Below are 26,518 nucleotides of genomic sequence, written 5' to 3'. Positions count from 1 at the left end.
AGATACAATTAAACAAGACTAAATCAAATTCGTCTTCGAAGAAACTACAATGAACCAGATCGAACAATACAACACAACCCTCTTGTATTTGCTGAATCAAGCAGCTATTGATGAGGAAGTCTATCATTCTGATATAGTTTGGGAAGAACATTCTTGATCGAGTCAGGTTGACCGCATCCGAGATTTCAATACCTTCATATTGAGTCTCGAACTTAAACCAATGAGAATAATTTCTCATACCTAAAAACAAAAGAACCATACTCACAACTCCCATAGGGGAGAAAGAGATTTCCAAAACAGAAACTAAAAACCCCATAACAGGGTTTGAGAAAATCTCATAAAGAGAGACTAATTTATTGAACAAAACAAGAAAATGAATTAAAAACTGAAAATAAAAGGGGAAAAGGGGCTTACCATGGATGAAAACATCCATGGCAGCCCCTAATTGATGAAGAAGGGGTAGGGGAGGCTAGGGTTTGAGAGAGAGAAAAAGAGAGGGGAGGCTGAGTATTTGTGTTTTACAATTAGTATTTTTATAATTTTCACCAACTTTTTTCTTTTAAAACATTCTTTATATAAAAAAAACCTCAAATCTAATTTTTTTTAAAAAAGATAAAACGTATTCTCATTTTTCAGTATTGACTTATTTGACTATCTCAATTTCGATGTTGGTCTTGACTGGATACACATAGGAAAATAGAAGGGGTTATGAAATTGGAGAAAAAAAATTAAATTTGTGATTTTTTTTTCCAAAGAATGTTTTAAAATTTGAGCTTTTAAAAAGTTTTTTTTTTATAGAAATTGATAGACTTTTTACTATAAGCACCCAAACAACGAAATGATTTTCATAAAAAATGTAATCAATAAAGTCCACCCTTTTTTTTGAGTTAATGCCCCTTCTTTGATTGCAAACAACATTCTAAACACTTTCAGACTTTCAGTTAGGTTAGGTCGTGTCAGATCAAACGCTTCAAGTTGAAGAAATTGAAGAAACCTAAAAATATATGATTCATGAATGCGTTCAATAGGGTTTATAAAATTAGAGAAAAGTGTTATGCCATATTTTATATTGGAAAATTGATAATCATGTATCCTAATTATACGCTCTGTAATTACTTATTTGATGTTGTTAGGTTGAAATGTCCGCCTTGGAAATCAAGTTCTTCTTCGATCAAAGTTTCCCAAGATAGTGCCCCCTCCTCCCAAACCCAACCATAAGTCAACTTAGGAAGACTTCTCTCCGCAATACCTCTGTGAATCGACTGGTTAAATAAAAGATATAGACTTAGACCAAGAATAATGATTAATTTTTAGATTATTTGAAGACATCAAAATTATGAAGTTGTTTTTTTTCAAACAATACTCCCTTTTTTTTATCGTTCTCACTTTGAATTTTGACATTATTCATACTTAGAGAGAATCTTCTCAATTTTTTCAATTTATAAGAAAAAATATAGTCATATGGGGTCTTGTTTGATTCATCTCAATTAGTACATTATTAATATTCAATCGTTATAATCTTTACTAATATATAATGAAAGATATTTAAGTTCAAAGATGTACATTGGAAGATGCACACAGTAAAATGAGAAAGATAAAAAACAGAGGGAATATACCATTTGATGGTTAATATCTTTTTATGATTAATTGTAGTTTTGTTTAGCTATGGATACATTTGCAAATGTTGTGATTAATCAATGACAATTCCTTCTCAGTTGCTCAAATTAATTTGATGGAACCTTCTTAGGAAAAAGGTTCGTGTAATGTTTGTCCAATTAATGTGGATATTATGTATTTCTAAAGGTGATCATGGTCCGGGTCGAGCCACGCCTAAAAAAATTGCCCATTGGTCGGGCCGGGCCGAGCCAAAATTTTGTGCCCAAAGCCCGCTGTTTCGGGCCAAAATGAGCGGGCTTTTCGGGCCAAAATGAGGTCGGGGACCAAAAATAGACTAAAAAGTCATTTTTGGCTTGGCCAAAGCCCGCCCAAAACAAAAAAAAAATCGGATCGACCGCGGGCCAAAAAATCTGCCCAAAAAGCTGGTCGGGCGGGCCAAAATGACCAGCTCTATGTATTTTTTAAACAAGTGTAGACGGTGTGATCCATACCATAAATGAGGTCAGTGACCAAAATTTTCACCGACGACGGGAGTATCTTAATTTATTATTATTATTTTTAATTCCCCCTCCCCCTTTTCTTATTTTTTTTTCTTTTTTTCACCCTAATTTTTTACTTAAACAAAAAAGGCACGTGCCTTCATTTTCTCCTTTTCCCCCCTTTTCCTCCTCCTTCCCTAATTGAAGACAAAGAGTCATCTTCAAAAAAATGTCATTGGAAGAAAAAGTTCGGTTGTAGAGGGAATTCCGCACAAAATGGAACGCTGATTCAGTGAACTCAAATTACATTTGGTAAGTAACTCAAACAAGCTCTTAGATTTTAGTAAACGATGTAGTTTTAGGGATTTTTTTTACTTTTTTAACTTCTGCAATTGAACTGTGGATTAGGAAATTAGGGTAAATTGTTTTTCCGCAGCTGATGCTGTTTAATTCTTGCTCTAAGATCATGTATGTTGCATTTACAATTAAAATGTGACATGGGGGGTGCTTAATCTCCAAAGTGGGAGTATGTTGGAGGGAAAATACATTATCGGGATAACGTAGACCCTAATTATATGAGTTATTTTGAATTGTGGATATGTTGAAGGATGAAGCTATTAAGTATAACTCAAATTACATTTTGTATCACTACTTGCCTGGGTTAAGCTTAGAACATGGTTTGGTTAGAGTGTACACTGACAAGGAAGTGACTTATTTTTGCAAGGTGGGTTTAGTCTATGTGATGGTAAAAGTGTATATGATTAATGGGATAGATGAGTCTGAAGTGATTGAAGGATTGGAGTACATAACCATTAATAACCCACCCACTATTGAGCAAGAAGACCCACCCATTGAGCAACAAAACCCACCCATTGTTGAAATAAACCAACCCACTGTTGAACTAAATCCACCCACTGTTGGACTAAACCCACCTCCAGTACAACAAAACACAACTAAACCAATGCTCTTTTGTAACCACAAACTAAATACTCCTAGGAAGAAGCTTCGAGTGCACAGAGTAATTGACTTAACACAAGTTAGGAGGAGCCCTAAAACAACACCTCAAGTTATCCCACATATCCAACCTACTGCACAACTTGTTGGTTCACCATCTCCGACATAAAATAAAACCAGAAAAAGCTTAGTAACAGAGCCCAAACAAAAATTGACGAAATCAGTAAGAGAATTGAGCAACTAGCCACAGAATAACCCATTGATTTGGAAGGAGTAGATGGACAAAAATCCTTACATAGTTCAGATGACTAAGCCCATTTTTCATATTACATTCATATGGAGGAGTGGTTTGGTCATGTTGATGAGGATGGTAATTGTTCTAATGATGATGATAATAGTGGTAATGAAGATAAACCTGATTTGAGCCTTGATAGGCTAATAGATTGGATTGTCATTGAGTGAGCTGACAGAGTCTGATGGTGGTGAGAATGAGGGTGTGGGTGGAAACAATGACGGGGATCAGAATGAGGCCGTGGGTGGAAATAATAATGGGGGTAAGAATGAGAGTGAGGTAGAAGTATTATATAGTGGTGAGAGCGATGAATTGCTGATGGTGATTTAAAGTTATGAAATGGATGTAAATGGGGTAAGTTCTAGCGATGATGAGTTTGTTTAGGCAATAAAGAAGGGAAAGGAGAGTAAGGGTAAGAGTAAAGCTAACAAAAGTGTTAGTGATGTAGCTGGAAGCTCAAGGGTAGAGGACTTGAGCTTCCCTTTGTCAGGTGGGTGGGAAAGTGAATATGAGGATGAGAATGAGGGTGATGAAGATTGGATTCCTCACTTAGATGTGAAGACTGATGTTGATGAGGAAGGTATGAAAAATCAGTTGTGAAGGTTGTGTACATATACATTGATTTCAAGGAACTTGTGTGGCAAGCGGGGTTATAATTCACACCCTCCTGAAGTGTTTAAGGATATGGTCAACAAGAAAGTTGTGATGGCTGGCTATGGTATTAGATGGAGGAAAAGTGAGGCCAGGAAACTAGAGGCTAGGTGCAAAGATGGTTGTGAGGGGAAGTTGTATGGCTCTTGGGATGGTCTAAAAAAACATGGATTGTGAAGTCTTGTAATCCTAGGCATACTTGTTATAGGACAAATTATGAAACCATTCATGCTAAGGCTAGTTGGTCTGCAAGATAGTATCTACATAAATACAAAGACAACCCTAATTGGTGGCAGAAGGATTTGGAGAAGGATGTGATGAAAAAGTTTGGTGCCAGACTACCTAAGTGGAACTGTTATAAGGTCAAGGCAATTTCTCATAGCTTACTTCATGGTAATCTGTTTGACCATTAATCATTGCTTTCATCATACATTGGCGAACTAAAAAGAAGTAATGACGTAGTTACATATAAGTTGATAACTATGCCTAGGGATGGAAATGAGGAGGAGCTAGTATCCAAAGATTGTACATAAGCTTCATTGCCCTAAGAGAGGCCGGTTATATGAGGGCATGTAGGAAGGTAATTTTCCTAGATGGGTGCTTCCTTAAAACATTTCTAGGGGGACACTTAATAGCAGCAATTGGGAGGGATGAGAACAACCAAATGTTCCTCATCTCTTGGGCTGTTGTTGAAGCAGAAAATAATGAGTATTTGATATGGTTCCTAGAAAGCTTGAAGGAAGATTCGTATGAGTTTGGAGGAGAGGATAACACAAATTTTCAGACCGACACAAGGTAAATAAACTAATTTATTTTCTTAATGACATAAACAATGATTAACTCACTTATTTCATGTGATTGCAGTTCGTCATTGGTGCAGCGAAAACCTTCTTCCCACTTGTTGAGCACAAACACCGTGCTAGACATGTTTATCCTCTATGGCATAAGAAACATATAGGTAATGAATTGAAGGCGTTTTTGGAGAGTAGTGTATGCTTACGCAAGGGCATACTACAACAAGGCTATCCAAGAGATGGGGTGCTTTGTCTATACATGTTGTGGAGGATTTTGAGAAGCAAAACCTTAAGTCCTTTTGCAAATTTGGATTTAGGACAGCTTCTAGGTGCAACTTAGTGGTGAATAACCTTGGCGAGACCTTCAATGGGTGGATGTATTTTAGAGGCATAAGGTCCAAGCCCATAATGCATATGTTAGAAGATATAAGGAGGGTAGTCATAGAGGTTGTTCTAGAAAAAAAAATCCATCATGGAGAGGTCAAAGAACAACATCTGTCGAAGTACTAGGAAGAGGTTGGAAAAAATCAAAGAGTATGGAAAAGAGTACTATGTTCTAGCTTCAGACCCCATGGTTTGAAGTCTTACATGGAATGGAGGTCTTAGTTGTGAGTTTAGAAGAAAGAACATGTACTTCTAGGAGATGGGACCTGAATGGGATCAGTTGTTATCATGCTGTGGTATTCGAATTTTTACTGTCTTAATCCCACAAAAGTCTCTCATTGGACTATTAGTTTTAGAAAATTTTGAAGTCGCCATCCTAATAATATCTGAATAAGGACAAATTTATATAAAAAATCATTTTAAAATCAATTCGATCAAGAAATATCATTTAAAACTATGATTACTTCATATGAATAAGGCTTTTTTGAAAATTGGTCTTTCATACCATGAGATAGAGTTCGGGGTTTAGGTTAATAGGTGTGAACATCTGGAACTTGTCTCCTTTTCCGTTTTAAAGAACGGGGGCTTACTAAATGTGTTATTTTCCATTTTAAAGTAATCATGGCTATTAAAAAGAAATAAAATCACATAATTTACACATATACACATCAATCATTTTTATTTAGGACCAATATATCATTTCTACATGGTAGGTTTGAGCATCGAAGTTGCACCACGTACCATCGTTGGAGCAAAATCATCGTCGTTCGATATATGTCTCACCCTAAATTGCCAATTCCATTGGGGATGAAAAGGAAACAAAGTAAAATAGATTATGATTAACTCACCTTTAGAATTAAACAAATCTATTAGACACGAGGTAATCACTCCAATTAGTGATTGAAATGGAATTCGAATAATCATCATAATTAATGATTAAAAATGAAAGATCAAGATAATTACATTAATTAGTGATAAAAAAAAAGAAGGAAAGATAATCACCTTAATTTGTGATCATAATGAAGGTTAGGAAATAATCACCCTATGTAGTGATTAAATATGATGAAAGGCTAAGGTAATTATCCTAATTACTGATTAACCAAGATTTAAGATAATCATCCTAATCAGTTATTAAATATGATGAAAGGTTAAGATAATCACCCTAATTAGTGATTAACCAAGGTTTGAGATAATCACCCTAATTACTAATTAAATATGAAGAAATTAATCTGTAATGCCCCGACTTCTAAGCATCGTTAATTCATTAATTAACACTTAATTAGCAGCGGAAGACTTAACTTAGTCGGTGCGTTACTGCTGTACTTTCCATTTGGAAAATACAAGGCAATATAAGTTCGTTAAAGAACATAACATTATAAATATTAAACTTTAAGGTTCATAAACTAATGTTCTTAAGCTTAGAATACATAATAATAAGAGCCTGCATAATTTAAGTAGTAATTATTCCTCACTGCTACGCCATTCCGTCATCCCCGTCATTACCTAAAACAGAAAGGCAAAACGTCATGAGCCGAAGCCCAATAACATACTACTCTAACATCGTAAATTCATTTCAATTCATTTTAGTTGCAAATAGGGAGGAGAGAATAAAGTAAAAATATTTCATAAACATTTGATTAACATGAAAGAATTATTATCCTTTATCATGACCATCATCATAATTATCCTATTGGTAACTTGGCGAGTATAACATATAAGGACGTCTCCTATCATCATCTTCATCATCATCATAAACATAGGAATATAGCAACCAGGGACATCGTCCCTAACCAAAAGGTGGCGTAAAGCCATGCATAGCTCGGTGCCACCAGGGACAATTGCTCCTAACTAGAAGGTGGCGTTTCCGCCGTAGAACAGAACGGTACATGCACGACCAACATAACATCGTATTGCCAAGAACCATCTTCCACTTTTTTTTTTCATTTTATTTATACATTATACTTCACAATCATCATGGAAATCACATTCTTTAATCTTTCGAAAATCATCATAAATTACATAACGTCATGAAACTTAATGTTTATAAAAGTATTTCATATCCCGCAATCCATAAAAGCATACCTTTAACATATATAAACATTATTTACATATCAAAATAAAAAATATATTTAGAAAGGGAATGCGAGTGTTAGCAGTAGACGTTACCTCAATTCCCGGTAGTAACTTTGATAGCTGGGGAGGCTTGTAATATCCCCTTTCCCTTAATCTAACCAATAATTAATATTGCAACTTTCCTCATTTGTTATTAATATTGTTATAAATTTGGCTCGTTAACCAAATTAATTGTGGGACTATGTATATTCATTTATTTACTAAACTTTATAAACACCATACTATTACTTAACTTTTCTCTAAATTAAATTAGAACTCATCATATGTACATTTTAATTAATTGAGATCAATAATATTGAGTTAACGAGAATATAAGATATGACTACTTATTATTATAAGTTGACTTAACTTAGTTCACTCAATTTGTCTAATACTCATACTAAGTCATATATACTACTTAAAAGATTTATGTTATACAAAAGTTCATATACATATTTTTATCTCATTACCCTGATAACAATCAAGTTATTATCTAAATGTCACTTGAGCCCAAATTATAACTATAATTATGAAGTAACCATTAAAAGATTTTGGGCCTAAAAGAGTAAACAAAACAAAGAGAAAAATAAAAGGAAACAGAACATATAGTTCCATATACCTTACGATGAGGAGTACGGGAAGGGAGAACAACTGCTTGTTGGGGGAGATGGAGGCTGCAATGGTGAGCTTGAGGGTGTCAAGGTGGTTCGTCGAAAGGTGGTTCGTTCAGGTGGAGGGTCGTCCTCACAGGTGGGTCAACGAGAGAGAGAGGTGAGGCGAGTGGGTGTGCCAGAGAAAGAAAGGTGACTGGGCTGGCAGAGGTATGTGGAAGGCGGAGGGGTTGTTGCAGCGTGGCTGCAGCGTGGAGGTTAGCAGGTTTGTATTTCGGCTGGACTGCTGGAGGTTGGTGCGCTGGCGTCGTGGTGGTGGTGGGAAGCTAGCTTGCACAGAAACGCCACACGGGATAGGACACGGGGACACGGGGAAACGCAAATTTTGAAACTGAGAAAACGTGAGGGAAACGCAATTTTTTTCTAACAATTTATTTTATACTTTATAATATCAATGAAAATAAAATTCAATATAACAAACAAGTTTAATTTATAATATATAATATTCAAACATGTTCAAAAATAAAGTTAACCAATGCAACTTATAATAAATCCAAATAAAAATAATTAAGTGAACTTATATTAGCTAAAACCACTAAGAAAAAAAATACAAATTCAAGATCCGGTTCATCAAGAGAAAGGTCGGCAAACTCTAGAAAGGCGTTTTCATCGTTCCCATCATCCATGACATCAAATTGATCACCACCTACATCCCACAATTTTGTCTTCCCAGCTGTGTATTCATTTGTGTTCCTTGATAGAAGACGCAGATTAGTGTGAATCTTCACCAAATTTTCAGCTCGTTTTGGATTCAACCTATTTCTCCTAAGTGAGTGAATAAAAGAATATATGCTCCAATTACGTTCACAACATGAAGATGAAGTAGGTTGTCCAAGATATCTGAAGGCCAAAGCTTGAAGCAAACTAGTAGATGAACCAAAGTTAACCCACCATGACATAGGATCCATGGTACCCCTAGTATATAAGTTTTCTCCACCCTTGTATACTCAGACTTGTATGAGAAAATGGTATATTCATCCATAGCTCGGGCAAAATCAGCATTGTCAGGAAATAGTCTTCTAAAACAACTTACTCTTCCTTCAGATATTTCTGTGTCTCTATGCGGAGGTACTCTATTTGGATTTTCTTCAAGCCATGCCTCACTATAAAACCTTCAAAAGAATAAAAAAAATATAGAAACAATCATTATTCATGTAATATTAAAAAATGAGTAAATTGATCTAAATATATAAAAGAATTTACCTAGGATTTAATGAGTGAGCTAAGCAATTAAGAGGAGTGTTGCTTTTGTCCAACGAGCTACAATAATGCGATGAACTACTTCAAAAAACTCGGAGTAATATCATCATCATCATCTGTCAATCCTTCATGAGTATAAATCACAATTTTCACCTTTTCAAGCATAGAGTCCCACATCTCATATACCAAATGTAGACTTGGCTTATCGGTATCACAAGCCCTTATCATCTCATAAATGGGTCCAGTGAAGGCAAGAATGTAGTCCACTTTATCCCACCAGCTATCACTCATTACTTTTTCTTTTACAAAACTTGCCTTGCCTTGATCATCCTCTTTGTAACCCCCCCATTCTTCACTTATCACCATGGCCTCAAGAGAACGCCTTAGAAGCTTAAACCTCTTTAGCATAACAACCACTGAAGCAAAACGAGTATCAGCCACTGCAATTAATTTCAAAGAAGAAAATCGATTGAACATTGCTAGTCTCATAGAAAGATTCATAATGAAGTTTTTCACTTGCACTGCATCATCATGAACTTGAGTAATCCAATGACATTCATCATATGTTTCAATATTCGATTCTATATTTCTTGCAGCACAAATATTTTTCAAAGCAAGGTTTAATGTATGGACAACACATGGGGTCCAGTAGATCCATGGATACTTGATTTCAATAAGTTCACCAGCACCCTTGCAATTGCTAGCATTGTCTGTTATTACCTGAACAACATTCATGGGAACCAACTTCTTCAATAACTTCTTCCATAAGATCTGCAATGAAGTACTTGTCCTTGACTTCACCAAAACAATTCACACTTTTAATGAAAATGGGACCACTCTTACTAGTAGCCATAAAATTAATCAAAGGTCTTTTTTGTGGATCACTCCAACCATCAGACACTATTGTAACCCCTTTCTCCCTCCACGTAGCTTTTATTGGTTCCAAAAGCATATCTAGATGTTCTAATTCTTTTTCGAGCAAGGTGGTTCTTAACTTGTTATAGTTTGGAGCAGGGCCGGGGCTAGAATTTTAGAGGCCCTGCGCCAGTTTATAAAAAGAGGCCCTTAAATCTAAAAAAAAAAAAAATCCCAAATATAATTATTAACTAAATGTAGACAGAAAAATTTAAAATTATTTGAATTTACAATTATAGTAAGTAATAATCGTAATTACAAAATTAAAAAAAGAAATTAAAAATAAATAAAAATTACCAAACAATAATCTTTGTGGTTGTATACTTGTTGCCTTTGTTGGAATGAGGAAGATTGAAATGGATTGAGAAGATCATGTTCATATTGGCTGCATACGGGGGCGAAGGAGACGATAATGCTTGTCATTGAAGATTTGTGAAATGTGAGGGTGGTTTGCGATTTTGCGTCCATGGAAAACGATGACTATTCAATTACCTTCATCTCTTCCCAAAGATACAACATACAACAATTAATTGTCAGAAAAGGGTTGAAAAAGATTGAGGCTTTATTTTTTTGGGGGGAGAGGGTGTGATGAATGATGACTATTCAATTACCTTCATCTCTTCCCAAAGATACAACATACAGCAATTAATTGTCAGAAAAGGGTTGAAAAAGATTGAGGCTTTATTTTTTAGGGGGGAGAGGGTGTGATGAATGATGACTATTCAATTACCTTCATCTCTTCCCAAAGATACAACATACAACAATTAATTGTCAGAAAACAAAGGCATGGGATTCGAACTTGGGTCTAAAACCTCACATTGCCAAAACTTTACCACTGCTCCATACACAATTATTTGCTATATTAAGGTAACAATAGTAACAAGTAAACAAATTTCCAGGGCCCTTCCAAACCGAGGCCCTGCGCGGTCGAGCACATCGCGCCGGCCAAGCGCCGGGCCTGGTTTGGAGGAATATAACCACTCAAATTATTGTCTGCAGCAAATTGAAAAGCCTTCAAGTAATGTGGGTTTCTTGCCAAATTAAAAGGTAAACCACCAGTGTAAAACATACGAGCAATCTCAGCATCTAGATGATTCCTAGCTTTTACATCATATAGCTTAGTGATTGAATTCTCCTTTCTTTTCTTGGTTTGTACATCACTTGGTTGACCATCACTAGTCTCACTATAAGGAGGAACTCCTGGTATAGGTAAGGGTACATAGTTTGGGGCATTGGCTTTCTTTCTTCTCTCAGCCTCTTCATCCAAGTTTGTCATTTGACGCACCATTTCTTTTGTGGTCTTGGTACATTTTCCAATTCCTTTCCCCTTAATTCCAAGCAAATGGGCCCTTACTCTTGTATACGGAAACTTCCTAAAAAACTATACACATCAAACAATCCCCACATTACCCCCTTTCACTGCCCATCTTCAGTTTCAGTGTTGACAACATTAGTAACATATTTCCAAAGAGGTTCATCTATATCATCCTTCTTAGATTTGTCATTTGCACTACTAGATTGAGGATTAGACATATCACAAATAGTGAAATAAATCGACAAAAGCTGCAAATTCATAGATAAGAAAAACATAAATCATAAATATTTTAAATTACAAATAATATCATTTATCAATTATTACGTTAATGTAAAAGTTACATGATCATATAAACTATTTAATTAACTTGCAAAAAAGAATTGTCTTTATTAACTCATGGCTAATTAATTAATATGACGACCTGATGATGTTAATAAAATTGAAAACAAATTGATTAAGTAAAAGTTACATGATATAAAATCTTAGAAATTATCGGTACAAAATAAAAAAAAAAACTTGCAAAACTAAATAATCACATCCCTATTCATTACTATTTCACAAATATCACAAAAAACAAAAACAAAATCACTATCACTACATGTGGCGTCAAAATCAATTTGGCTACAATACAATAGTCCAAGTCTCCAGGTCTACAATTCATTAATGTGGAATAAAGTAATTTCTACTTTCCTCCTAGACTCAAGCAAAAAAAATTGATAAAAAACCGTGAATCTGACACATGATAAAGATATTTACCTTGTAAAGTATTAAAGTATGTGCCTGCTGCGATAGTGCGGTGGTACTTTTAGTTTTAGAGAGAGAAATAATTGATATACGGTACAGTTAATGAGTTAAATAGGTAGGGTTAGGCTTTTATATCTATTATCTATCTCAATACACGTTTTTAATAGCCAAATTAAAAAAAAAAAGCCCGAGCTTTGTAGCGCGTGTCCGACACGTTTTCCAGCGTCTTGACACGCGACACGTGTCTGACACGCCTCACGCAAGCTCGGTCAGCGTGTCAGTGCTTCATAGCTGGGAAGTTTACCCCGAACAGAGAAGAAAAGCATAAGATAGAGGAGAGAGAGAGAAAGTAGAAACTCTTGGCTATTAGGAAATTATTTGTTCGGAAACTTGTGTTTTGATTGGTAACTACTTAGGTATTTATAGAGATGAAAATGAGTTTGGAACTTCACCATTGTTGCAAAGAAATTTCTTTAGTCAATATATTCTTTATTAATGAAGGAGATATGGTGATCTTGATTTCAGATTTTTGTTGGATCATGGAGTTGTTCTTTGTTGACTTTGTGCTTGAAACGGGCGACTACCGACAAGAGCATAGAAAAATTTGTAGAGTTGTAATTAGGGGTGTGCACCGGTCCAGGACCAAACTGGAACCGACTGGACGGGTGGACCGGAATCCGGCATTTCCTTAGACCGGGACCAGACCGGATTTTTTTTTCCAAAAAAACAGCTTTTTTTATTTTATTTAAATATATTTATAATTTATATACATTAAAAATTAATAATTTTAATAAAAATAATCCTAAAAGAATAAATAATAGGTTTTTAAGTTTCTAACTTTCTACCTTTTTAAAATAAAATTTAACATATAAACTTTCTTTTTACTAAAGTAATAGAAACTCAGGTCCAACCGGTACAGACTGGAATTTTTCAGGTTTGGACCGGACTGGACTGGTGGACCGAAATCTTGATATTCGGCGGCACGAGACTGGACCAGAATCTCCGACCCGGTCCGGTCGGAATTCCGGTGTCCTGTCCAAATTCCGATCAGGATCGCTTTGTGCATACCCTTAGTTGTAATGGTTTTCTTCAACAATTTCATGGGTAAGAGGATACACGGTGAGAGGATGAAGGTGGACTAGAGTTGTAGACGATAGGGGCATTGCTTGAAAATTTTGGTTATTTTTAGTTTTTCATTTTCACTTAAGTATAGACTTGTTCTATTGTCCAATAGTTAGGTTATATAAAAGGAACTTGAAATAACTTATTATACTTTATATTATCTATAATTCTTGTTTTTGTTAGTTTCAAAAAATTTAATTTATAATTAATCTGAAAATTAGTATTACTTAGATACGTGAAATGTTTTTGTTTTGGGGTTTGGGGGGGGGGGGAAGCTAGTGTTGAGAACATGGGGTTAGCATTTTTTTTTGTAATGGAAACTTTTTAAAGTAGTCAAAGACATCTTTTGGACAACTTTTATGTATTTGCCATGATTTAAGGCATTTCCTATTTACGGTGTTTATCTTTTTGGAAGGTTGTTGCAACCTTTTTATTTTATTTTTGATGCTATAAGACAGAATATGATATACAAATAAATTACCACTAAACCAAAGTCATTGGTTCTATTCTTAGACTTTTTACAAAGGCAAACCAAATACATAAGGAGCATTTACTCATATTCTCTTCCACTAAGATTTGACCTAAAACTTGTCCAAATACAAAATAAAGAAAACCCAAGAAATTAAAATTGCAACAACATAAGTGGTCTCTCTGCCACTCATAAGCTTCACTTGCTGCTTCATACTCCTATTTCCAACTTCCAGTGCCTTCATTGTCATTTGAAGCTCCATGTTTTCCCTACAAATATCACTCTAATCTTCGATTTCTCTATTAGCTAGCCTCTTATTCTTCATATCCTTCAATTCAGCTTCCAAGCAATGATTATCAGCTGCAAAACCATTAATTACTTCAATTGCACGTGGCCCATAATCCTCTTTGTTAATCCATTCAAAGAATTTACAATCATCAACCTATTTTTAGAGATTGTTTCCAATCAAATCAAAATTGTAACAAATAAAAAACATCTTCAATAAATTCAATTTCATTTATATTCCACTTTGGGCAGCCATAAAAGCATTTTCCTTGATCGTGGTTGAGCTTCCATGTAGTTTGAATTACTGCAGGCAATCGATGTCGTATACCTTATCATTACCTAAACTAGTATTTGAATTATTCTTGAAACTTGAAGATGAAAATGAGCTCATTATTGTTATGTTGATGTCACTTTTTCAATCTCAGTTCGGGTAATTTTCAACACTTATGGCTCATTTAAGGAAGAAAGAGGGAATTCGGTGAAGAAAGTCTTTGTCTTCAGTTGAGGAAGGAGAAAATGAAGGCATATGCCCTTTTTTTTTGTTAAACAAAAAAAAAAAAATCAGGGTGAAAAAAGAAGAAAATAAGAAGGGGGGAGGAATGGAAAATAATAATAAAATTTTAAGATTCTCCCATCTCCGGTGAGAATTTTGGTCATTGATCTCATTATTTATGGTACAGACTGCAACCAGGTTAGTACTTTGGGGTGTTCTGGCTATAAGTCTTAGTTGATGTTGGTTGGTGCACTCGTGCTATAGTTCAGGGTGTTAAAATCAATTTTGCCTATTTAATATATGATAGTCTAAGAATCATCTGTTACATATCACAATAGCAATGTCTTGAGTGTTACTTTCCTAAGTGAGATAGCTTGAAAAGGAAAACATAAGAAGTTGGGTAAAAGTAACTTTCTATGGAATTGGAACTGTAATCTCAATAGAAAGAGGAAGAGGAAGAGAAAGAAAATTATCGTTAGTATTGGAAAACATGATGAGTGAGAAAAGGCTCATAAAAACATGAAAAATATATATAAATTAATGAATAAATGCATGAAATGATAACAAATATGAATAAAGTTAAATAACGAAAACTCCTCTTAGTCTTTTTAATTATGGAAGCTCTCCTATTAGACGTACAAATTTTCAGTATTTTGTTTTTCATTTTTGCTCAAAATTGAGTGAGTTGAAATATCGTCCAACATGAAAAAAAAAAATGTTCATACTAATTAAAAAGAATATAGTTAGTTGTCTATCTTGTTATGCTGATTTTCTCTCTAATAAGGGTAAAACCGTAAAAATAACTTCAATAAGAATTAAGTTATTCCAAAAAAAAAAAAAAGAGAATATGGAGTAAATATTGCATAGAGGAGGCAAAAACATAGTTTGTTTTTTCTCAATAATAACAAGGAAACATATTACCAATAAAATCCAATAATCTTTTTTGTTTTCAACTTTTTCATCTTCCCAATCAGCTCTCAGTTTGTGAATCAGCTATAATCTTCCCTTTGTTTTTTTCCTGCTAGAAAATTTCTCATTTTCCATTAACCATTCCTAAGATACCGTAGAACAAAATAACCCAGATTAAATCAAATCATGATTAATAATCATAATAATCAGAAATTAATATAATAAAAAATCTGGGGGATGGGTAACTCATGCGTAGGGCCCCCAACAACAGGCAAACCAACAACAACAGGCTTCTTCGAATCTGTTACCGCCGCGGTATGGCGGTCCCGTCCACCGGAAAACACAACCAGCCAGAAAGAGAATGACGAAAACACCCCTGGCCATGATGAGAATAATACTACTCAGAAATCAGCCCCGGAGCAAATGACGATTGATGAAAATGGGCCTGGTGGTGGCGGTGGTGGTGGTGGTGGTCCTGGTGTTGTTGGACATGTTCGTCGTACGTCGAGCATGGGCCTGCAGGTGGAGTCTGTTTTAGGACGTACGACAGAAAACATGAAGGAAACATACAGGCTTGGTAGGAAACTTGGGCAAGGTCAATTTGGAACAACGTTCATGTGCGTGGATAAGAAGAGCGGGAAAGAGTATGCATGCAAGTCAATAGCAAAGAGGAAGCTAACGACGGGTGAAGATGTTGAAGATGTAAGAAGAGAGATACAAATAATGCATCATCTTGCTGGACATCCTAACGTAATCAATATCATTGGAGCATATGAAGATGCGGTAGCTGTGCATGTTGTTATGGATTTATGTGCTGGAGGAGAACTCTTTGATCGTATCATACAACGTGGACATTACACCGAGAGGAAAGCTGCACACTTGGCTAGGTTAATTGTTGGTGTTGTTGAAGCTTGTCATTCTTTAGGGGTTATGCATAGAGATTTGAAGCCTGAGAATTTCTTGTTTCTTACCAATCATGAGGACTCTGCTTTGAAGACTATTGATTTTGGCCTTTCTGTTTTCTTCAGACCAGGTTCATAATATTACTTTGCTTCATTTTATGTTCTGATCACTTTATCACTTTCGCTTTGTTTCATTCTAATTGTCCTTTGGATCTAATTATGAAATTAAGTAGAGTAAGAGAAGTCTGTTTTGAGATACCTTTATGATATCTAATCATCAAACCTAGTCCATCTTGGCTCTTGCTGTTATATCATAGCTAGTGCTTTTGCTGAGACATAAGGGTTGCATAGTAGAATCATTGCTGTATTTCTGCTGGTTCAACATGGAATAAGCTAACAGATTATTATTATAATGTGATTTGCATACACTAAGAACTATGATTAGAGATTCATGAGTATAGCTAGCTAAGCTATCATTGACTATACTAGGCCTTTGGTTGGGATTTGGGAGCCTCACTAGAGGCCACATGTTAGTGATCCAATTTTATGTTTTCGATGTGAGACATCTAATGATCGAGAGGGTCCTGATGCAGGTGAAACATTCACAGATGTAGTGGGAAGTCCGTACTATGTGGCACCTGAAGTTTTGCGGAAATTTTATGGTCAAGAATGTGATGTCTGGAGTGCTGGTGTGATCATATATATATTGCTAAGTGGTGTGCCTCCATTCTGGGATGGTTGGTATTCAGCTCAACCTGCTTCTCGTTGCTCTTTGTTCATCTGTTATGTAGCTGCTAATTTCTGCATTTGGCTCACTTGATGCATTATTTTTTGTTTTTAATTCAGAAACAGAGCAAGGGATATTTGAGCAAGTTATGAAAGGTGATCTGGATTTTATATCTGAACCATGGCCTAGTATATCCAATGGTGCTAAGGATCTGGTTAAAAAAATGCTTGTACGGGACCCCAAGAAGCGGCTGACAGCTCATCAAGTTCTCTGTGAGTTTCGTGATTTTAAACTGCTGAAATTTCTCCTTTATAATTGATGACTATGTTTATGTATTGAATATGTCCAAATTTTGTTAGTCTTGAGCGTCACTGAAAGTCACCATTTGCAGAAGAAGTTACCTTCCCTTACAGCTGAATATGTTGACAGACTGTTCAGATTACAAGCAGATCTGTGATGTTAAAACTCTGGTCTGAACATACTACAACAAGGAAAAGAAAAAGTTCAAATTAAAACACTAAAACACTAGAATTTTGGAGCACATGTATGATTGTCCCTTTTATATTTCAATTTTGAGTTTTGCCCAAGTGGTTTCCAGTACATTTCCGGGAATCGACATATTGCTTAACCCAATAGGAGGACTAAAAAGTTGAATGAACTGATAGCACGAAAGAGATCTTTCTGGGTAGTGGGTTTTTTAGACCTTTGGCAAGATCTTTAGTTTTAACTTTATATATCTTCCTAACTGATCTTCTGCTACAAAGTCCATCTAAGCTATCTGCATCACTATACAGTCAATAAGATACCTGTATATTAAGGCATTCTTATTTATATGACCCTTCAATAATTACATAGTATAATCTGGCCTGTAGCTCTATGCCTTTCTAGTTTCTAGCAACTCCCCTATCTTTTAAAATGCTACATTAAACAATTCTATCAATGTATCAAGTGTGTGGTATATAGCAGTCACTTGGCCATTATAAATCTACACGGTTGCCTGGCATTGTTGATCGCAGCATCTTGTTACGTATACGATAAGAGGAAGTCCAAGAAACAAAACAAGTCAGTTTTTGCTTCTCAATTTTCTGTAAGGTTTAAGCAGCCTTTCACTACACAGTCATCTGCATTGAATCTTAATCTTTTGTATCTGATGGTTTGGTTAGGACATCATCCTTTGCTCATGTTCTATTATGCATCTGTTGCCAAATGCCAGTCTTTAGAGTTTAGACCTTGCTTGACATGCCTCTTATTTCTCTAGTCTTGTGCTTCTGTTCCTTGGACATATAATACTCAGCTGCCTAGCTAAAAGAATGTTACATGTAACATAAACTTCACTGGTCGTATGCCTTCCATTACTATGTACCGCTAGGTCAAGAGGAGAGATTATGAGGTATCTTTATAGCTTAAGATAGCTCTAACTAAGAGTTTAGAACAGAGAAGCAAGGTAATTTACCAAGAAATGATAAGAATGTACAAGTTCCTCATCCACGAATTAATCATACTAAGAAAAAATGAAGAGAAAAAGGACAAATGGAATAAGAATCACCATAAGTAGGATGACTCGAAAACTGCAAGTTCTAAACCACACGTCTCAAAATTTCTTATTACCTCGTTAGAATAAAATATTTACCACATGTTTCTTGCTAAATAAGATATTTCTATGATGTTAATTGAACTATTTAAATCCTGCGGATGGAGTATCTGATAATTTTACTTATAATTTTTTTACCCGAGCTTCTTCTTGTGCGCAGGCCATCCTTGGGTTCAGGTTGATGGTGAGGCTCCAGATAGGCCTCTTGATTCAGCTGTTCTTTCTCGTTTGAAACAATTTTCTGCCATGAACAAGCTAAAAAAGATAGCTATAAGGGTAGGTTCTAATATGTACTTCCAACAGTAACATTTGCAGTTCTACCTCGCGAATTAAAATTTACTTCTCACTAGCTCAAATGGGATGTAGCCCGTGTTATTGTGCTAAAATGTTGTATATGAGCATGTCATTCAAGTTAGTTACCTGAAAGACTGTACAACATCTCCAAAATGGATGCATGACACTAAAATGTTTCTTAACATAAACTCATTGGTATCAACATCATCTCAATGTCTTCAAAAAGATTTTCATACAAAGTGAGGTAAGGAGGCAGTCAGACCTATGCACCTTTAGTCCTGCAACAACAACAAGAAAGAAGTGTTTTCATTAAACATTTGAACTGAAATTCAATTGACAGCTTCCTACTGCTTATGGAGCATGTCATTTGCACTTTGGGATTTGAGAACAACTACAGCACTCTTGCTATTGAAAGAGTCTCCTGAGCCTATACTCTCCGACGACCTTGGTTCAAGGATACGGTTTGGATCACGGTCGTGGAAACGGTTTCCGTACCGGAAAATGCTGGCGAAAATGCCCTGTCAGGCTCGGAGGGAGGCTTTTTGAAGATTCATGTGGAAAGCTATGTTGATTTTTTATTTTTAGCCAATGTAGGACAGATATAAATGGAGATATGGAAAGTGTATGAGCAGACGTTCCTGAAGAACTAGCCCATGTCTATTTTCCTGAAGTAAATAACATAATATGTCTGTTGGTATCATATGTTATTAATCACATCATATTGCAGTTTAAATATTTTGTCTTGTCTGGACTATCCTTTGCTGACATTGGCTAACTGTACTGGTTGATATGACTCAAATTTTGCAGGTTATTGCTGAAAACCTTTCTGAAGAGGAGATTGCTGGCCTAAAACAAATGTTTAAAATGATTGACGCTGATAATAGTGGACATATCACCCTTGAGGAGCTAAAAAAGGGGTTAGAAAAAGTTGGTGCCAATCTCAAGGATTCTGAAATTGTTGGGTTGATGCAAGCAGTAAGTTGTGCTAACTCCATATTTTATACAGAAGCAGCTCCTATAGTGCTTTTCCTTCTTTACTCATTCTTGTTGGTGCTGTTATATAAAGATTTCCATTTTCTTTCTACTGTTTGGCTGCACACAAACTCCTATAATATTCCACTCCATTGTTTGTTCAAACTGGCTTGATTAATGTGTCAAGAAGCAAAGATGCTTTACTCAGACAAAGATATAGACATATAGTTCTCTTTTACAGGGACCGAGGATAGAGTTATGGTCACAACAATGTATTTTAATTGAAATTTCGTCCATAAAAGGCACTAAAAAACTTGGCGTGGTTCTCTAATTTATAGCTATGAAGCACAGGTACGCTTCATAGTGTCGTATCCTGTACAGGTTACGGGTACAAGTTGGGTACGAGTACATGCATGAGTGCGGGTACGGGATACTAAAATTATCCTCCAAAACATCTAAATGTTCGAACATCAATGCAAAAATCAATTGCCACATATAACCATGGGTTCCAATGTACGAGATCTTGTAGCACTTATCAATGAGGCCCTATCAATTAGTATTACACAGAAGAAATCCATTATAGACAGTAATACAATTCGATCCGCTCTTCATAAACAAACTTGGGATTTGCGAGCCCAGGTAAGATCGGTTCAGGATCATGGGCTCTTTTTCTATCAGATAGGAAGGGTTGTTGCACAAAATGTACTTCTAAGTAATTGCCTATAGATCCTATATCTACCTATATGAAGAAGAAATCATGTAAGGAAGGGGATTCTTATTTCAATCCTTGTCCATGTCATCCATCTCAAATAACTCATCTTCTTAAGGATCAATCTCATTCTCTAGAATGATGTCATCCAAAACTGATTTGCTTTATTATCCTCCATAGATTTCTCTTCAGCCTCTTCCTGTGTATACTCCTGATTGAAAGGGTGCAGCGCTTTGGTTATCACTAGGTTGAAATATGTGAGGTCCAGATCCTATATGTGGTTGTTTGAAGGAATCGTCAGAAACTTTTCCTCCCCTCAGGATCCTGCAGAGGATTTGGCATGACAGACTCAGGGTACTGCAAGTTCTGGGTTGATAGGAGCAGGCATTGGTTGGTTAATATAATCCCCCTCCCCCTCTTGAGTGCTCACTCTCTCAGTGTCTCTCACTAGTCACTAGTATTAACTCAGCCCCAATTTAACTCCTACTGACTGTCCTTTTCTAATCTTGGTAGCACTTTATATAGATAGGTGCTCCACTGCTTCCACGTGCAACAGGGTGTCAACTAACCTATTCTTGCCTCTTAGGTAGGACCTTTCAGCAGGCAAATTACTCAAATTGAATGGAAAAATAAAAGTATTAGCAATAAAATCATCTTCTTTTAAGGTTTGCAGGTATGTGATGGTCAAGTCCATCTTCAACAGGACTTCCAAGAGGGAGGGTACTACATGGGGGACGGCAACCTAACCCTGTGCCTGCAGGAAAGATGTCACTACTGTGGCTGGTCATGCTTTATCATCTCTTTGAGCTATCACCTTGTGGTCCGAATATTGACATGATGACCATAAAACCTCTCTTTAGTTTAGTACTAATCCAGCCATGCCACGGTGTTGTAGTCAGATTATGGCATTTCATGATTCCAAAATCCAAAGTAGAAGATAAGATTCTGTTGATCCGAAAGTACTAATCCGTCTTGACAGAGCAGGGCAGATGGATGCACAAAGCAGATGAAGATTAAATATTAGCAAACATTCAAACAGCCCAGCACTATATCCTTAACCCACTAATTCCCTTGCTGTCTGATCATTTATCTCAATGTGATGAAGATCATGCTTGGGTCTGTGGGGATCATAAGTATATAGTCTTATTGCGCTTCTAGAACAAGTTCTTGCATTCTATTCGTCAATTTGTATGTCAACTTCACCATGCCTTTGATGAGGGATAGGTAGGTGAGACGAAATATATTTACATCATTGATTGGGTAAAGCCATCTGTCCTAAAAAAATTTCACTCCATTGTTTATCTTAAAATTTTTACTTCTTATATCATACTACGGTACCAATTTGGAAAACCAGAAGTTATAAAAGCATCATGTTACTTGCGCTGTAGTTTGTCTATTATGTATGATTTAGTCAATTAAAACCCAAACCATAGAAAGCTATGTGCCAGGTGATCTATGTCCGAATGCATGCTAAACAACTTGACATGGTGCCTTGATGTATTTATGATGGTAGTGCTGACTGTTTCAGAACCTTTTATATTTTCATTAATGCAGGCAGATGTTGACAACAGTGGTACAATAGATTACGGCGAATTTCTGGCTGCAATGCTCCATCTAAATAAAATTCAGAAGGAGGACCACCTTTTCGCAGCATTTTCATATTTTGATAAAGATGGAAGTGGGTACATTACCCCGGATGAGCTCCAGCAGGCTTATGAGCAGTTTGGTTTGGGAGCTGGCAATTTGGATGAGATAATTCGTGAAGTTGATCAGGATAATGTAATTGCCTCAACAAATCCTTTAGTCTATGTTTGTTTTTTCTTTCGTTTTTGTGATATGATGAAAAATCCTCAAGTTAAGAGGTTTTTTATACTTATTAATAATCTTGACATGCACGCAGGACGGGCGCATTGATTACAGCGAATTTGTAGCCATGATGCAAGATACCAACTTTGGCATGAAGGGTTTGCCTAATGTGAAGATTGGCTAGCTCCTGATCTTGGTAAAAATTTACGATTGATATGTATTTTGTAGCTTTCTGGTTTATTGTTTAATTAATGATTTTTTTTACAGCACTTCAAACATCAAGTGCCTGTTTGCTGTAAATTTCAGTCTCAGAGATTTGTAGAGTGAGGGAGGATGAGCAAAAAGTAGTTCTACTTTTTTGCTTAGGTTAAACTTTACTGTAATTACCATCAGTTGAATTAGGTTCTCGTGTTTTTCCCTTTGTAGTATTTGATTCTTCTTGTCAGCTTGAATTTTCTGAAGAGTAAGACTAAGGTCAATGGCAACTAGTCACTCTTAACACAAAAGTGTTCTATGGGGTCGGCATTCTTGCTTTCTTTTACACTTTGTTTGGATAGTCAGATAGAAGAGAAATAAAAGGGAGGGGAACAGAGGGAAGAGGGATATAGGGTCCCGTATTTCCTTTTGAATTTCTCGAACTTTGGAGGGACAATGTTTATTAAAGAGGGAGGATAAATGGATCCCTCCCTCTTCCTCCCCTTCCTTCCCCCCAAGGCTTGTTAGATTCCATTAATGACCACATGTGAGTGTGCCACATTGGACAAAGAGGAGAGACTAAATCACTTTATAAGCTTTGGAGTTACTCCTCCTATCCCCAATTGGTTTTAAGATGGAACTTCCTTCGACTTGTAAGTGGGCTAAAACTATCCTTCTCCTTATTGGATTACACAGGCGCATTTCATATAATATGAAAATTAACAAAGCCCCAACCCCTTATCGAAACAAAGGAACTTGTTTACCTCCTTTTTCTTTATTTCTCTCATCCAAACAGAGTGTTAGTGTCTTCTAGATTTAAGGACTAGTTTCACTTATATGCTAATAACTTCAGGGGAGCATTTCTTTGCTTTAAGAGACTAATATGTTTGCTAAGAAAGCTTGGTATATAGTAGTCTGATTCTTACATTTTCTAAGGATCCTTACTCTTTACTTGAAGTAAGGTGATGGAGTTTGACGTTTATACAATTTATTTAAAATATCATTATTATTATTGTAGCATAAAATGTTATACAAATCCTTGTACCTCTCATGCTCCAAAACATCTTCACATATCGTACAGATCAAGGATACAACTAACAGGAAATGATAAACAACATCACAATATAGTACAGAAATCAAGGATGAGAGCAGTTTAGTACATCCAAGGGAATAATACTGGTACCTGAGAAAACGAAAAGATGAGCGTACCAGTGTTGAATACTGATGATTTTCATTCAGACAATTCTCATTTAAAATAACTAATTTTACTAGCAAGTAAATCGTCTTTCAAGTCCTTGCTCGATGCTTCAGTTATATAGCCACCATAAAACACAATCTCACAACCTAATGATCTCTTAGGGAAATCGAACAACGCCCTACAACACTTGTATTCCATCCATAGTTGTTCTCTTTCGCCATCCTCACCTTCACTGACACCAATGTTAACATAAATTGAAACAATAAGCTTCTTTAAGACGTCTGCATGCTGTAAGATATACTTTAGGAACTCTATATCACTGTCGTCCCCATCAATTTCCGTTATCTTTACCCACTTGAGCTTCTTCAATACACATGTTGGTATCGGAGCTCTCTCATTCACATAGTCCCTTGAAGGACCCTCCAATCTGAGCTTCGTCAGATTGCGAAAGATTGGCCAAAAAGCATTAGCATTCATATGGTTGAAAATGTTAAAAAGAGCAAGATTATCCGACAATTGAAGGAACCTAATGCTAGATATTCCTCCAATAAGCTCGAAAATCGAGCTAAGGTAATCGCTTCCACTTTCGAAAATATCAGAATCAAAGGCAATATTTGCAACTTGCAGTGTATCTTGTTGGTGGACAAAGCTATAGAATGCCAACATGCCGTCTATAGTAACGTGTATAAGCTTAGATGCATCAATTAAGAACCTACTACGGTGTGACGTTCCCGACATTGATGCTCGAAAAGTCTTCAAATTTGGAGCACATATGTAAACAACAAATTCATCTACTAAAAATTCTAATGCCAAGATTAAAATTTCCAAAAGCGGGCAAGACTTAAGTAGTGTGATTAGTGTCCCAATGAATCCATTGTTGAAAGCAGGGAGATCAATGTCGAGCTTTTTTAAATTTGGAAGAGCAATAACTTTATTTTCAGGCAATTTACAATCAAAATTTCCTTTTAATTCGAGCACGATGAGGGACGAGCACTGAAAAATACTAGTTGGTAATGGAATTAAAGGTCCTTGATATCCACAGGAGTTAGAGTCAAGCTTTACCTTGATTTCTTTCAGATTTCGACGGCAAAATATTTGAAGCCATGATTGCAAAAGCTGGGAGCAGAGTTCCCTTTCGTCATTTTCCAAAGGATACATGATACAAAGATTGAAGTGGAAGATTTGACGAGAATTAAGTTGCCGGAGAATGTGATCGATGATGGTGAGGAAACCGCGGGTAGAGCCAGAGCAGCAGGAGAATGTGGTCGTTGATGGCGGGAAGCGATGGCAATCGAGGATGACGGAGGTGCGGAATCGGGCCCAGAGACCGCGCCATCTTTGAGATAAGACGGAAGTGGCGGCTGCTGAATCAAGGTGGAGGCGAGAGAGAATGTTGCCGAGAAGAAAGTCTGGGAGAGGGCTCAATCTGTCTTTTCCGCCGGTGCCGGTGGCGGCATTGTTAATGTTGTCGTGTTGGGAATGTTGTTTGCTCTTTTTAGCAGTTTTGAGGGTATTATTATCCATTTGGTATGTGGGAGTATTTGAAGATAATCAGAGAAGAATGTTGAGTAGGGGGGAATGTGGTTGATTTTTGGCGGGAAGATTGTAATTTGGGCGGGAAAATGTAGTTGATTTGGACTGTGAGATGTCAAGACTTTAGACTGTGAGTGAATGATGATGACAAGGAGGCAAAGCATCGGATGTGACTTGTGAGTATTCGAGGAGTAGGCCAATTAGGCTCCGTTTGGTGGGCGTAAAATATTTTCAATGTAAAATGATTTTCATGGAAAACACAATTCCAAAATTTGTTTTCCGTGGTTTGGTTTGATGTAAGAAAAATGATGAAATGAAAGGGAAATTAAAGAGGTAGTGAGAGGAGTGTACAAGAGAGATAAGAAAAATAGTTTCCCTTCATCTTGAAAGGAAAATGATTTTCCCTCATTGGGAGGGTAATTTTACCCCAAGGAAAAATGATTTTACACTCTTTGTCAACCAAACAATGTAAAACTGAAAATAGAGGAAAACTGTTTTCCGGAAAAATATTTTACGCCCTACCAAACGGAGCCTTAGTCAAAAACTCAAAATCTGTCCCAAAGTACTTGCAATGGCACATTGAATCAAATCTTTTGTTCCATCATTTATCTATGTAGCATCTCAATTGGATGTAGTCGACACATGAGTTTGGCTCGATGTCCAATCATCACAGTCCATTTTCGACTTCAACAAGGATATTTTGAACAATTCATATTTGAAGAAAGGGAAAGGTTGGCACGCACCCGTAAGTTTAATTAAGGAAAGGAAGAAACTTTTCCTTTTCTCTGTTTTTCTCTCTTCTCATTCAATTACTATCCTTTTCAATTACCTTTCTTATTTTTTAAAGTTCTTGGTTTTTGTTTTTTATGATAATGTGCATCTTTGAGTCGAATTTTGGTTGAATTTTTTGTGGGTTTGATGGATCACTCTTTTCTTTAAGAGTAATCATAATGTGGAATTATTTTTCACTTAGTAATTTAATATCCAACCGTTTAAATTATGGTTTTTTCTTTATTTCAATTAAAGGATGTTAATGCCTACTAATGTTATGCGCTCATATTCATAACCCTTTTATAGGCTATCTTAACACTTCTACTTGGAGATCTTGAATATTTTACCTTATATTTTCACTAATTTTTCGTACTAAAGGTGCCCCTACACTAGTTAGCGTTTTTGTATAATTTG

The 26,518-nt window shown here is 36.1% G+C and overlaps 3 protein-coding genes across 6 annotated transcripts; 1 reads left to right on the top strand and 2 right to left on the bottom strand.

Moving 5' to 3' along the window:
- Positions 1-7,810: 7,810 nt before the first annotated feature.
- On the bottom strand, positions 7,811-11,357 carry LOC130591372 (uncharacterized). The gene is made up of 5 exons (XM_057394667.1): positions 11,106-11,357; positions 9,237-9,925; positions 8,902-9,066; positions 8,506-8,794; positions 7,811-7,840 (listed from the first exon to the last, which is right to left on the bottom strand). Exons 1-5 carry the CDS (start codon positions 11,355-11,357, stop codon positions 7,811-7,813), a joined length of 1,425 nt encoding a protein of 474 aa, XP_057250650.1.
- Positions 11,358-13,827: 2,470 nt separating this feature from the next.
- LOC104893202 (calcium-dependent protein kinase 20) lies at positions 13,828-25,015 on the top strand. Of its 4 annotated transcripts, none has more exons than XM_057395073.1 (8): positions 13,828-16,439; positions 16,902-17,045; positions 17,155-17,307; positions 18,787-18,902; positions 19,728-19,895; positions 22,156-22,380; positions 22,502-22,603; positions 24,878-25,015. In XM_057395073.1, exons 1-7 carry the CDS (start codon positions 15,644-15,646, stop codon positions 22,589-22,591), a joined length of 1,692 nt encoding a protein of 563 aa, XP_057251056.1. In that variant the 5' UTR covers positions 13,828-15,643; the 3' UTR covers positions 22,592-22,603; positions 24,878-25,015. The 4 variants fall into 4 exon arrangements, with proteins under 4 accessions (XP_057251056.1, XP_057251055.1, XP_010677599.1 ...); XM_057395072.1 differs by lacking the exon at positions 24,878-25,015 and adding an exon at positions 23,684-24,787; XM_010679297.4 differs by lacking the exon at positions 24,878-25,015 and adding an exon at positions 22,675-22,835 and having other exon boundaries at positions 13,829-16,439.
- On the bottom strand, positions 23,590-25,324 carry LOC104893201 (putative F-box/FBD/LRR-repeat protein At1g78760). The gene has a single exon (XM_010679295.4). The coding sequence runs from the start codon at positions 25,322-25,324 to the stop codon at positions 23,849-23,851; it is 1,476 nt and encodes a 491-aa protein (XP_010677597.1). The 3' UTR covers positions 23,590-23,848.
- Between the last annotated feature and the right edge of the window lie 1,194 nt (positions 25,325-26,518).

The sequence above is a fragment of the Beta vulgaris genome, chromosome 5 (genome assembly GCF_026745355.1).
Source record: "Beta vulgaris subsp. vulgaris cultivar EL10 chromosome 5, EL10.2, whole genome shotgun sequence".
NCBI classification, from domain to species: Eukaryota; Viridiplantae; Streptophyta; class Magnoliopsida; order Caryophyllales; family Amaranthaceae; genus Beta; species Beta vulgaris.
This window is presented reverse-complemented; position numbering and strand designations above follow the sequence as displayed.